At 39.9% G+C, this 13896-nt stretch overlaps 1 protein-coding gene across 1 annotated transcript; it reads right to left on the reverse strand.

The window, feature by feature from the left end:
• Positions 1 to 38: 38 nt before the first annotated feature.
• On the reverse strand, positions 39 to 11920 carry ptpn23a (protein tyrosine phosphatase, non-receptor type 23, a). Its single transcript, XM_052577684.1, has 24 exons — positions 11682 to 11920; positions 9783 to 9857; positions 9343 to 9470; positions 9170 to 9246; positions 8973 to 9022; positions 8301 to 8432; positions 8113 to 8193; positions 7835 to 7966; positions 7672 to 7719; positions 7271 to 7386; positions 7077 to 7156; positions 6766 to 6880; positions 6504 to 6569; positions 6279 to 6424; positions 5782 to 6087; positions 5549 to 5703; positions 5297 to 5448; positions 5025 to 5204; positions 2230 to 4876; positions 1956 to 2140; positions 1763 to 1867; positions 1510 to 1648; positions 1307 to 1420; positions 39 to 1226 (listed from the first exon to the last, which is right to left on the reverse strand). The coding sequence occupies exons 1-24, from the start codon at positions 11763 to 11765 to the stop codon at positions 633 to 635; spliced, it is 5907 nt and encodes a 1968-aa protein (XP_052433644.1). The 5' UTR covers positions 11766 to 11920; the 3' UTR covers positions 39 to 632.
• Positions 11921 to 13896: the final 1976 nt, after the last annotated feature.

The raw sequence follows: 13896 nt of genomic DNA on the forward strand, positions 1-13896 counted from the left end.
TTGCTATAAATATCTATATATCAAATGAGACCAACATCTTGACATCTGTTTAGATTTATTTACATAGTTCAAAGAAAGACAAGTTAGAATCAACTCATAAAAATGCTATGATTTCTGAAGTGATTCAGAAATTTGAGTGTTTTAAGTATAACGAGTACATCAAGTCATATCAAGTTGTATTTTCATCACCAGCTTCAATACGTTGCAGATCATTGTAGCTCAAAGACAGGTGCAGTGACTAATAATATACAACCCACAGTGCAAGCAGCATGTGTACAAAGTGTGAGATGTCGTCGCTCAGTAAAACTGATAATGACAACAGTAGCTTCAATGTCAGTTTTTCTATCACACTGTTTCCATTCTCAATGTTTGCATTTTTGGTGTGGACGCAAATGCCCACTGCAAAGGAACCAACATTCAGGCACCTGACAGGCAATCACAAACACCATGGCATTAGGAGTGCATGCTAGAATACAAAACCGGATTTACTGAATGTAACCAGGATCAGAGCTGGAAAAGTGGCAACTGAAAAAAGACTTCATGACACAAGTGGACAAACAGACACACAGTGATGAGTTCATAAGAGGACTGCCTGTGGGGGAGAAGATAAAAGAGAGCTTGGTTATGTTGTTTCAGCTTTTTTTGAGTGTCCATAGAGGATCCAAACTACTGAGCGGATCGTCGCCCTCTGGTGGTCCCTGCAGGCCTTTGCCCTCTTGCGGCTGAAGGAAGCTTTGCTTGCTAATCCGTTGCTTGCCTCGATGGGCACTGTCCAGAGTGAAGGCTTCAGGTGTGAGAGAAGCAAGGAGATCTAAAGATGAGGAGGGGGGCGGAGAAGGAGCATAAAGCGCTGCTTCAGTCGATGGGTGGTGATTTGAGACGGGAGATCCAGGAGTGGACCCGGTGAACCCATTCCCTTGGCCGCTAGGAGGCGAAGGTGACTGTGTCTTGCCTGGAGAAGAGGTGCAAGAAAGTGGGGGACTAAGGGAATCAAGCATAGCTTCATAACAAAGCGTGTCTTGAGAAGGCCGAAGTGACATATCTGTAAAATCTGGTTCCACTGTGCTTCCCGCTTCAGAAACAGAGGGCATCTGGTCTTGGTTGGGCTCTTGTTCATGGTCAACACTGGGTGGTCGAATGCTAAGTTTGGCCACGGTGGCCTGTATGGAACTAATAGGCATGTCTCCTCCCAGAACAATGTCCTGAGATTCCTGTCGCGAGTATGTCTAGAAAGTCACAAAATATTACATAATCACACTGATGTTTGGTTTATAAAAAGACAAGCAAATAAGAAAGAAGTTGTTACCTTTAACGCAATGTTATTTGGGGTCCTGGTGCAAGGGGATGTAATAATGCCATGACGTTGCAGAACCTGCTCTGTATGTTTGAGAACAGCCTCATAGCAAAATTTGAGATGAAGCTGTGGAGGTTTTTTAACAAAAGTACCATTAAATTCTATCAACTTAACACTGTGCAAAATCTCAACCTTCTTTGGGAGAGTACCATTACCTTTTCTTGCAGCATGTTCTTCCTCTGCTGCCTCATCTTCCTCACCAGCTGGATCAGGTCAGGTATACCATTGCCAGCCTCAACTTCTTGCAGCGCTGCATAAAGCAGACAGAAGGCACCAGTACGGCCAACACCAGAGCTATAAAAAACAGAAACAATATGGTAAATGTACTTGTTATTTTTTTATTTTGCTTAGCCTCGTCTATGTGTTCATTGTAATTTGTAATGTCCTTCATGTGTTTAAGTATGGTACCTGCAGTGCACTACGACTGGAGTGTGTAGTGGGCGCTGAAGCAGGTAATGTCCATGGACTTCTTGAATAAAACGGATGAGGTTGCTTTTACTCTCTGGAAGGCCCCTTTTTAGGAAAAAATACAAACAAAAGTTATTAGTGTTCTGATAGGTATCAATTTTAAGATATTGACTGTTTAAGAATGAGTCCTCACAGTTCAGGCCATGAAGTAAACTGAAGGTGTACGACAGTGCGTCTCAAACTTTGGTCCCGATACTGCAGTCCTATCATGCGCTCTATATGTGTAGGAGTACTCTTCTGAGTAGTCAGGCTAAGGGTGATTGGCCCCTGAGCAAGTTGTTGGCCTCTCTCTGATGGAAAGTATCGCAACACCTTTTGCTAAGAATAAAATAAAAATCATTATAAATCACATTAAATAATGCCAAAAGCCAATGGGATTCTAGAACTTTCAGGAAAAGGAGATTTACCTTTTCCAATTCTTGCTCAGACACTAGCATGACGATTACAGAAACTTTCTGCTCATAAACCATGAGCCAGAAGTCAGCTGCAGTGCCAGTGAGGGGAGCCTGTGTTGCAATGAGCCAGGGGCAGTATGGAGACAGGTCCTCAATGAAACTTGCATTGATGTAATCATCTTTACCGGAGCACAAGACAACACGATTGCAGTCGTAGGGCATAACATCCTGATGCCGGTTCTTCATGGTATAGCAACGAGCGATAGCGATAGAGAGCTGGCGAGTATCCTTCTCCTGCTGCTCCTGCAGTTCTTTCCATTGAGCGTCAAGTTTTGACAGACCTCCTTCCCCTGTCGGGCGCTCTAAGGATTGAACTGTTGATCTAAACCGTTCTAGCTGTGCACTGAGTTTCGAGACCCTCTCAGGTGCTTGGTAAGGGTCACCTTGGATAAGCCTCACACCCTCTGCTTTTTTTCTGTGATGTTCCTTCTGAGGGTCAGCTTTTGTGGGTAGTAAGACATTATCCTTGGTGCCTCCATGCTGGCTCTCTGGGCTTGAGGAAAGCAAGTCATCAGTACTAGAGTTCTGTCGCTGAAACAAACTGGAGTCAGATGGAGTCATGGGACCAGTGGGTGTTGGAGCCTGAACTGAGGAATGCGGCAATGTTGCTCCTCCAGCTGGGGTAAGAGCAGGAGAAGGTTGTTGGGTGACCATACCAAGGGAGGGAGGACCAGGAGAGGGAGAAGGTGATGGGGCAGGAGAAGGTAGCACATGAGGCTGTGGTGCCCCTGGTGCTCCTGAGGATGGAGTTATCATGCTTTGAGGCCCTGCAGGAGTAACAGGTACTGGATGCTGCACTGGTCCAGGAGGAATGTTCACACCTTGTGGAACAGCATAAGACATTGGGCCTCCCGGGGGCAACTGTTGCGGGGCTAAAGGCTGTGAAGTGGGTGGTTGGGACCGAGGCTGCACAGGAACAGGAACACCTCCTGGAAAACTCAAAGGTGCAGAGCTAGGAGGAATTGTTGGCTGAGGTTTGTAGATATTGTGAGGGAGTGCTGGAGGAAAGGATTGGGGAAGGATTTGAGGATGAGGGTGGTTTTGATGCTGTGAAGGAGTAATGGGGTGCATTTGAATCTGTGATGAGAGAGGGCCATGCGGTACCGGAGGTTGAACAGGAATATTAGCCCTCAGAGGGAATGCTGGCTGTTGGCTGGGTTGGATCATTTGTGATTGGGGGCAATGAGATAGCGATTGGGAGACTGAGGGCATTTGTGGATGGGAGGAAGGAGACATGTGAGTGGATGGCACAAGCATTTGTGGCTGCTGAGGAGGAGGCATCTGTTTTGAGGCAGGAGGTATCTGCATATGAGGTGCAGGGCCTAAATGATGAGATGATGGAGGTATCTGGGGATGAGGAGCATTGGGTAATTGATTGACGGGAGGTGTTTGTGGCTGTGAAGCAGGGGGAATCTGTTGATTGACTTGTGATAAGTGTGGCACTGACACAGAGGGCACTTGATGGGAGGAAGGGGGAATTTGTTGATTAACGTGGGCTAAGTGTGGCATTGACATCGAGGGCACCGACTGGGAGGATGGTGGCATCTGTGGAGGTATGCCTGTATGGGCCATCTGGCCCGGGGTGACAGTGTTAACTTGTGGAGGTTGGGAATTCGGGACAAATGAGGCAGGTGGGTAACCCTGATAGGGCTGCCCATGGGTAGCCGGAGCTCCAAACTGTCCTTGGATTTGAGGTTGATGAAAGTGTGGTGGTCCTGGTTGTCTTACTTGGGCTATGTATTGTGGAAACTGAGGCTTAATATGTTGTGGAGGCTGTGGCCCAGGCAAAGGTCTTGGCATTTGCTGTTGAGTTTGTACAGGTGGGTAAAACGGCTGTGGTTGACTTTGACCACCCTGTTGAGCAAACATTTGCTGAGTGTGAGGCTGTGGATGAGGGACTGGCATTGCCTGTGGTTGGCTCATTGGAGCACCAGGTTGTTGCATGTACTGGACGTGGGGTGTCATCTGAGGTGGAGCTGCATACACTGATGACACTGTTGGCATTTGTTGGTGTTGGCCAGGACAGGGCATAACTGCCTGGGCAGATGCAGGACTGTAGCTAGGAATAGGTGTCTGTACACTATCCACTGTAGTGGTGGAAGGTCGGACCGGAGTGACTGAAGGGCTGGATTGGTTGTGTGAAGATGGAGGGCAGTACCCAGGCACAGATGGTGGTGGAAGGACCCGTGGGTTGGGCAGCTGTGGGAACTGTTGCTGTGCCAGAGGAGGCTGGGGAAGACTGTGACTGAAACTCTGAGAAAGGGGAGGAGTTGGAAAACAGGAGATCTGAGCAAGAACTTCAGGAGGTGGTAAATTTGGAGGAAACCTGGGTTGTGTGTACATCAAGTTAGCTCCAGGCCAGCGCAAAATAGAGCTAGCAGTGGCGCCGGAAAGCACAGAAGGATGACCAGATGGTGGAATGGTAAATTCTGGAGGCAGGCTGCGTAGCTCTTCTGGAAGATCTCCACCAAGAGCTAGGATAGCAGCACTCAGCTCTGCCAGTTCAGGGTCATCTAAGTTGGCAGGATCCACACTTTGTCCTTTCTTCGGGGGTGGCTTTGGGGCAGTGGGTCTTTGGGGCACCTTTTTTTTTTGTTCTCTGTGAAATATTAAGCAGTCAAGTTAGAAGAACTAAAAGTAATTGGATGAAACACATTAAACTTTCTATTAAAAACAAGAAAGACACTGTCTGAGTTTCTGTGTAAAGAATTATACAACAGAGTAAAAAGATTGGTGATTGTAGTTACTTTTCCATTATGGCTTGTCTCTCTTCCTTTCGAGCCTTGCAGACAGTCTTGGCTTTCTCCAACAGGCGAGAGGCTTTTGTTTCCAGATCTTCATAAAATTCCTTGCCCTCCTGAGATTTCTTCATTAGATCTTCATAGGCCTCATAGGAGGCCACAAGCATCTGTACAGTGCTGTTCCATCTAAAAAGTAAATAAGTATACTGATGATGCTATGCTTGCTCAAGTTTACTTTAAGTAACTGTCACGTCAATGTTATTTCTTTTGAGTCATACTTATGTTCAGTTTCTGCCAGGCCCTTGCGCACAGTAGCATACTGCACATTGGCTTCTGTCAGTGCCCTCAGGATATTCTCCTGAGCTGTCAGGTTCTGATCAATGTATAATTTCACCTGCTCATACTTCTTAAGCTGTTCCTTAAACAGTTTCTATGGGGGAAAAGACAGCAAAGATAATCTATAATGCAGTGACAAATTTCTAATGCAATCGCGTAAAAAATTTAGTGGCACAGTCATGTAAAAACAATACCTTCATGTCAGCAAGCTCAGTTGTAACCAGAGAAGTAGTGATGTCATCCTGCTGAATGAGGTCTCTAAGTTGCTTTTCCAGGGAGCTTCGTTGGTCCCGCATTTCTTGCACTTTACCCAAAATTCTTTTCATAGTCTGGAGACCTGCCATCTCATCTGAAAATGCCAAAAACTTTGATTCACATGAACATGCATAACATGACCTTATTGTGAATTGTGTCATTAAACACCCACCCTCGCTAAGTTGGGGTCTTGGCAGTGCCTCTCTAAGGGTGTCTAGTGGTCCTCCAAGGAGTCTCAAATTGCTGATATGCAGATTCATGGCCCGATGCAGTTCTGTGTTGGTGAAGCTAGCTTTCTCATGTGCTTCAAAATACTTTTCCAGGTCTCTCCGCAGCTCGGTCAGAGCTGAGGGCCGTTCTGGTACAGCCTGCTTCCCAGCAGCCTCTTCTAAACTTCGCTCCTCTGCCTCATCCTCATCCAATACATCTCGAATCTCCCGTAGAGAGGCTTCTACATCGGTGAACACACCTGAGAGGACTGATGAGGGTCAGAAATTGAATACAAGAATTTTAACTTTTCTAATGTTTAACTGTACATTTTTAAAGAGCAATTAAATAGACTGAATTGAGAAGCACAACTTGATTCAAAAAGTAAACCTGAAGTATTTAGCTTTATAACTGGTAACATGAAAATTCCATGAAAAAGGTATTAGAAGTGTTGCCACTAACCCTGCATTGACTGAATTAGGTTTTTTACAGTATCAGGTCTCACACTCAACGCAGCACATTTTTCCATTAGCACAGATGGAAGGGTATTATACATCTCCATATTGTCTACTGACTCTGAGTCCAGACCGAGAGAGTCCATGAACTGTCTGTGGGAATATGACAAAGGAGACATTTAGATGCATACTATGTGTTTGTTTTAAATTTCTTTAAGTTGTTCATACTCACTCTAATGTCTCATTCCTGCTGTCGATTTTTTCCATGACAGTCCTTAGCAGCTTGGCCTTCTCTTCACTGTAAATTTGAAAGAAAAAAAAGAAGAGTTTTTAGTAGTAAAACATTTAGCAGTAAAACAATCCAACCATATTGGATTGCCCTTCAAGTATAACGCATGGGGAACTGACAGTTATCAGAATGAGGAAGTGTAGAATGGTGTGTGTGTATATTTAGATTATTATGGATATATAGATAGAATACTAATTAGTCAAACCTGTAAAGAGATGAAGCCTCATGGGCAGACATGGGTACCAGCTTGGCAAAAATGTCTGGGCCAGTGACACTGGGGTCTGTTGGGTTTACAGGCAAGGCTTTCACCAGTGGGGCTCCTGTGATGGAGGCAGGAAAGTATCTACTTCTAGACCGGTTTCAAACTTTCAACTCTTGTTTTTTGTTTGTTTGTTTTTATCCCCAGCTAATCTTAGGCTAATAGAAACATGCACTTATTCTAGTCATGCCATATAATGAATGAATGACATCCCCATGCAGTTACACAGCACTACAACATAATGTTGGCCAAAATACCTTTCACTGAGGTCAGTGTCTCCAGAGGTGGCACAGATTCATGGTAAATGAAGTCATTGTCTTTTTTGGCAGAATTAAATCTAAAATGAAAAGTGACATGAGAAGTGACAAATGAGTTTCCTGCGATTTTTTTTTTAATACAAAATGAATTATGCTGTTTTGGTAAGTTAAGCATAACCATCATATCTGCTCACTTTCCCCCAATGACATCCATGGTAAATCTAAGGGCTTCCTGTACACTGTCTGGCTGACCCTTAGCCATCTTGATTGCCTCACTGAGTTTGTCTAGTGAGCTCTGAAGGTAAGCAACCTGTTGAAAAATAAATAAAGTATTAGACTAGATTAAAAAGGTTTACAAAACAGCTGGTTCTTTCTGGGTTCATTTCAAACTTATTCCAAAATCATCCTCTTCCTCTCAGTGGTTTAGTTGGTGGAAACAAACTATGAGAAGTGTTAGCCACACTGTTCTTTCTATAAAAAAAGGTCCTTTTTAAAGGGCAAGAGGCTAAGATGAGGTTGAAACTTGTTCTCCATGCCAAAAGAGAACAGATGGCCACTAACTGAAATTGAAGACAGAAAAACAGGCATGCTGTACCCTCTCTCCATACTTCTGCTGCTCTTCAGCCTGTTTTCCCATGTGCAACTGTTGAGAGAACAAGGATTTGTTTGACTTGCTTAGAAACATTAAAAGAATAAAAATTACATTCGATCCGCCTGCTCTGTAGTTAATTAAACCTCAGTTTGGACAGAAGACTCACATGAGCAATTGCAGCAAAGTAATAAATCTTCATTTGCACTAATTTCTTCCAGTCTTTCTGTATCTTTCCTAACATTGAAGCGGTTTCTGAGTTCTCCAGAGCTCTGCATGCCTCTTTATAATAGTCCACCACCTGAAGACAAAAAGATTTAATATCTAAACTTATCTTACAGTCATACTGCCAGCAAATGGGATAGCCATGAGCATGCTCAAATTGATCAACGAACCATGGTCTTGAGATGAAATTTATTTGTAAATGGTAGAAAAATAAGCAAGTACCTGGGCACTTATTCGAGCAACGAGAAAGCTCTTTCTGTTGTCCAACATAGATTTTTCCAACAGGCACTCTTGAGCCTGACCCTGAAAACAGTAATTAGAACTTTAGCCCTAATCTACAGCATGGCAAAACAAAAGATGTAAACAAGCACCGTTATAGCAGCAGATGAGTTAAACTAACGGGATCATACCAGCATGAGGTTGATATTGAGATTGAGGATCTGGTGACTCATGTCCACACTGAAGTTGTGGCTGAAGTGATCTCTCAGGTAGGTGAACGCTCCAGCAGAGCACTGGAAGTGTGTGCAAGACACTTTCATTCCCTAATAGTGTTGTGAAAAAATTAAAAGGTAAAAATAACATTTAAATACAAGTTAAACTCAGATATTTAGAATTTTATGAAATCTCACTTTTCCCTCTTAGTCACTGCGTCACGTGGCACACCCACAGACTTCTCACAGTCTGTTCGCTGACTGACCCATGCATATTTCACACAGAACTCACAAAGCATTTTCTCAATCTGGTGTCATGTAAAATGGTGGCGAAATAGCACTGTACACCTACAAAATTCTGTTCTGTAAAATTTTTAGAATTTTACTATTGATAATGTCTTTAAATGTCTTAGCATGAAATGGAAATTCACATGTTTTTTCTATTGCTTCGCTTTGGTCTTATTGTGAATGATTCATCAATGCACATGCTTCATTTATTATTTGTGAAGAAGTGTTTAAAATGGAAATAATTATTTCTCAATCTGATGATATACGAGTAGCTGAATCCGCAATTCCGACATGATGTGCACATTGCATTAGATTGCATTATTTTTTTAAATGGTGTACGTATGCTTCTCTAATTCAGCTCACCTCTTCGGACACCCTGTTGTCCATGGCTCCCAACATTGAATGGAGTGCTCCTACAACATGGGAAACATGACTTGAATCAGGAAACAAGCCAGGATTTGAACAATACCCTCCTCTGAACACCACAGTAGCTATTTTAATCACAGACAATGCAGGCATTTACTAGAGGAATAATACACATCATTCTAGTACTAACTCACCCAAATTATAAAGGATGCATGCCTGCTCATAGCAGATGTCCTCATGGGTCACTGTCTTCTCAGAAAATATCTCTGTCCTATATATTAAGGAAGAAAAGTGTTAGTAGAAGACTAATTGTCAACAACAGGCAGTATACGAGAAGGAAACATGATGGCTGGGTTAGTGCCCTCACCAGGAGATCGGGACAGCAGCTTCCTGCCCCAATCCCAAAGGCACACGACTCTGAAGATAGTGCAGTTGCCCAAAGTACTTCCTTAAGGTGCTGCAGCCTTCAAAGTCTCGTGTGACATTCACAGCACTCTAGAAAGGCAAGATAATGCAAAAGAATATACAAAATCTATAACCATAGACTTCCCATCTACCACTTGCTTAACTGGTAGAGCATGGTGATAGAGATGTAAAGTGTGGTTTTCAGTGAAGTGGGGAGAATATTGATTTGATCCCCTGCTGATTTGCCCACTACAAAGAAATGAGGGGTCTGTAATTTTTGTGGTAGGTTTATTTTAACGGATAGAGGCAGAATATCAACCTGCCTTTCCAGAAGAAACACATTATATAAAGGTTAGAAATATATATTAGAAAATTATACCTTGAATGCACTGTACGACTAACCTGTCTCAATTGCTCCAGTTTCTTCAGCTGCTCATTATAATTGTCAGGATCTTCACCGTAGTTCTTCAGTATGAACTGAGAAAAAGGCAAAAGCAGATAAAGATTTATACACAAAGGAAACAAGGCAGGGGAGTGTTCTGATCTTTATGGCCACTTAAAGCTGCAGTAGGGAACTTTTGACGCTCTAGCGGTTAATAAACAGAACTGCTTGCGTCTTGCAGAAGAACATCGTAGCCGGAGCTACGTCTCTCTGTTTATGTCTATGAAGAATCACAAAGGTACTGGGTTACTCCGCCGCGGTACCCCCGAAGCAATCTAAAATAGTCCGAATATAAACACTTATTATAGGTGCACCCTAGTGATTCAGGACAAGCTAAAAACACGGTTTGGAAAATGGATTCATTGTGTACTCGCTTATTATGTTCATTTTTCTACATTTTGAACACAAACAAAGTTACGGACCGCAGCTCTGATTGGTTGTTTTTTACCGGGAGTGGATGACTTTCTGCAAATGGCAATAGGACCACTGGGAGGAGACAGAAGAGCTTGATTTTTTCACAGATTATCTGTCTCATATTCTACTGTCAGAAAATAATGACAGGTTTAACAAATATGTAAAAAATATATTTTTACAAAAGTTCCCTACTGCAGCTTTAATAGGACAATAACAATTTAGAATACAAATATTAACAATTAAAAACTAAATATTAAAGAATGATGAATTATTCTTCAAATTTCCGAAATAAAAGTTAAGAATTTCTTAATTTCTGGTATATTTGGTGTATTTATTTTATTTTTATGTAATTTATTTATTGTCCTGTAACAAGACAATTTAATACAAACAAAATTAAATTAATTTAAACAAAATAAAAAAAGACAGAAAAACGTCAGAGAGACAGAAACAAACAAACAAAGCTCAACCTTTGACATTAAAGAGACTAAATATTTAGTCTGGAAAAATCTGGAAAAGCAGTTCCTCTCGAACTTGGTTCACTAAATTATAATAGTTCTGTCAATTTGTTTGCATGCAACACTGTCATAATTACCATGCATAAACATAAACAACAGCCTTAAACAATCTGAACCTGCTATTCTCCCTTTGGCCTAGTTTGAAAGGAATGGATCTGATAACTACTATCACACAAGCTGATAAAAATTCCTGACTACTGTGAGGAAGCGAAGGATGACAAAGCACAATAATATAAACATTTAATTCACTGCCAAACAGTATGTATCCTCAGGAAGGGACACTGCAATAAATTGCAGATGAAACAATCATAATTTCATTTACCGGTACTCACCCTCATGCCTTATAAAATCTATATGACTTCATCAGTGTAACTCAAAATGAGTCACCTGTAACAGAAAGTATGTTCTTTTCAATACATCTGATTAAATGGTGACCACACAACTGTCACGTGATAGTAAGAATATTACTGTTTTGAGTAACTGTTTTGATGTCTCTATATGGTTCTCATTTAACGCTATATGTCCAAAGAGGATTTGGAATATAGCACAGAAAATCATTCTTATGTTTTATACTACTGTACCCCATCCCCATATTCATTACAACTTAAAAATAAAAAGTTAAAATGAAAATGAAAGTTAAATAAAAACACAATATGAAGATGCTTTAAACCATCTCCTTTTGTATTCCGCAAAAGAAATCAAAAAGGATTTAAAATGACACCTTGGTAGGTAAATAAAATATATTTTTGGTTGAACTGTTCCTTTAAGAAAACACAGAATAGCTCACACAATAGCTGAAAAACAAGGCCCTGGGCTCAAACATGAGTTTTGGGTTAGATCACCTAAAAAAAATAACACCGTGTTAATTCCAGTGTGTATTGTAACAATGTCAGTAGCGTGTGGCTCGATCAGGCCTGTCTGGTCCCTCACCTGTTTGACAGTCGAGCTGAACTCAAACTCCCCTGCCTCCTTCAGATCCAGCCAGATCATCGGCATTCGCGGCACGGCTTCCATCGCAGCCAACGATGTCGCTCAGCCGCCTAAAGTAGAATCGTATTATAGAGATCACGCACCTGAAAAGATACCTGCGGAATTATTATTTTCAATTTTACAGCTCTGAACGACTGTGTCATGTCCCCATTCACACCCAAACAGGAAGCGAATGCAGCTTCCGGAAGTGATATCATTAGAGGTGAACTCTGATTCTGGGAAATGTAGTTCTGCAAAATATGTTTTAACCATAATAATGTGTTTTTATTTGTGTGTGTATGTGAATCCACGTTTAGCTTAGTTTAGTTTTTTTTTTTACTGTAAATGTCTTATACTAGAGATGCGACCATGTTTTTTCTCGGATCATATATGTATTATAGAAAAGGAAATGTGGTTCTGTTCTGTGCACTGCTGCATACTGATGTCTGTTATTCCATCTAAACATGTACTGGTATACCTAGGCTATTGCATATGTAAAAACTTTATTAAAGAATACTGTGTTTAAAAATCATTACAAAATATCTAGACAACAAATAACCTAGTCATTTACTTTAGTGAAAATTAATAAAAAGTTATAATGTGTTTCTGATACCATTGAAACATCTGTGAAAAATCTGTGAAACTTCCCAATTTTTTGGTCCTTATGTGAGACCATAAGTAATGAAAGTAATATGAAGGAAAAGGAAATCAGCATTTTCATTTAAGCAACTTTTTTATTAATTTATATATTATATATTAATATATTTTGTCTGAAACTCTACAGTGATAAAAACATAACTGTAAGCTAAATAAATTAAATTAAGTTATATATATATATATATATATATATATATATATATATATATATATATATATGTGTGTGTGTGTGTGTGTGTGTGTGTGTGTGTGTGTGTGTGTGTGTGTGTGTGTAAAAAAATAAATAATAATAATTACTATTTGAATTAATTTATATCCATCTGCAATAACCTGAAAAAATATAAATATGTTTACACTAAATATGTTTCTATTTTGTCTTATTAAAAAATTTATTTATTTTTGTAATATATGGTGTTCAGATTTGCTTATTTGATAAGTAACATAAAAATAGTGCAGAAACATAAATATCTCTTTCCATATGACATATTCTTTAATTCATTTTTTTTTATCACAAAACCTTTTATTGCAGGATTACAATACAAATTATATAGATTTTCAGTGTGGTCTGAGATGTGATTCATTAGATATTTGTACATGATTTATTTAAAAATGTCACAATAAATATTGTTTATAATTAATAAAGTGTTCTGTGCTCTATGTTGTCAGTGCTAGTGGATTATTCTCCTCCAGTCCGTGCTTTGAGTGAATCCATGTGTCCTTATTTACTGTATTTACATATCCAAAAAGATAGTACAACAAGTGGTATGGTGTTCAGTGAGATCAAACCATGACAGGTGTCACATCCAAAGTGCACGCATACAGACAGCCGCATTGACAACGTGCTAATACCTAACTGAGCTCTCTGCCTTTTTGTGCATGATGAAAAAATACAGACCAAATTACATCATCAACATGTCGTTGTCTTAATATACATAGTTGAGAAAGAAAACACACGTGTATCAATATATTGGATCTGTGGTTTCCTTTTAAAAGTGAATGCAGACTAACGGAAAACTTCTGTCAAAGAAAAAAACCTGACTGATTCACTTTTATAAAGATTAATTTATATTTAATCCATACAGTGAAGACAATGCAGTTATTTTACATTTGATTATTATATTTATGTGTCTGAAAAACTATTTTAGATCTACCTGAAAAACCTGAAAAGCACTGTTTATTTAATTTGTGTCTTTTTTTAATTGCATTTATTTTCTGCTGGTGCTTGTAGTTTTTCTGTAGAAAATCTTTTAGCACTGAGCCCATATTGCAGCCAAAAAAAAAATAATTTTTAAAAGTTTTTAAAAGCTTTATTTATTTTTTATATATATATATATATATATATATATATATATATATATATATATATATATATATATATATATACATTAATGTGTTTTTATTTATATTATTTTACACACTGCATATTTTACCATGGAAACCTGAAAGACTGCTGTTGTCATATTGTGTGTAAATTCTTTCAATTATGTATTTTTCTTTATTTTTTTTCTTTAAAATGTAG

Source organism: Carassius gibelio, chromosome B16 (assembly GCF_023724105.1).
Source record: "Carassius gibelio isolate Cgi1373 ecotype wild population from Czech Republic chromosome B16, carGib1.2-hapl.c, whole genome shotgun sequence".
NCBI classification, from domain to species: domain Eukaryota; kingdom Metazoa; phylum Chordata; class Actinopteri; order Cypriniformes; family Cyprinidae; genus Carassius; species Carassius gibelio.

Coding starts and splice junctions, on each gene's coding strand:
- ptpn23a (XM_052577684.1), bottom strand. CDS start 11,765: ATGGAAGCCGTGCCGCGAATGCCGATGATCTGGCTGGATCTGAAGGAG. Junction 5,704..5,781: donor AAGACCCCAACTTAGCGAGG/GTGGGTGTTTAA, acceptor TGGCATTTTCAG/ATGAGATGGCAGGTCTCCAG. Junction 1,227..1,306: donor CAAATAACATTGCGTTAAAG/GTAACAACTTCT, acceptor GTGACTTTCTAG/ACATACTCGCGACAGGAATC.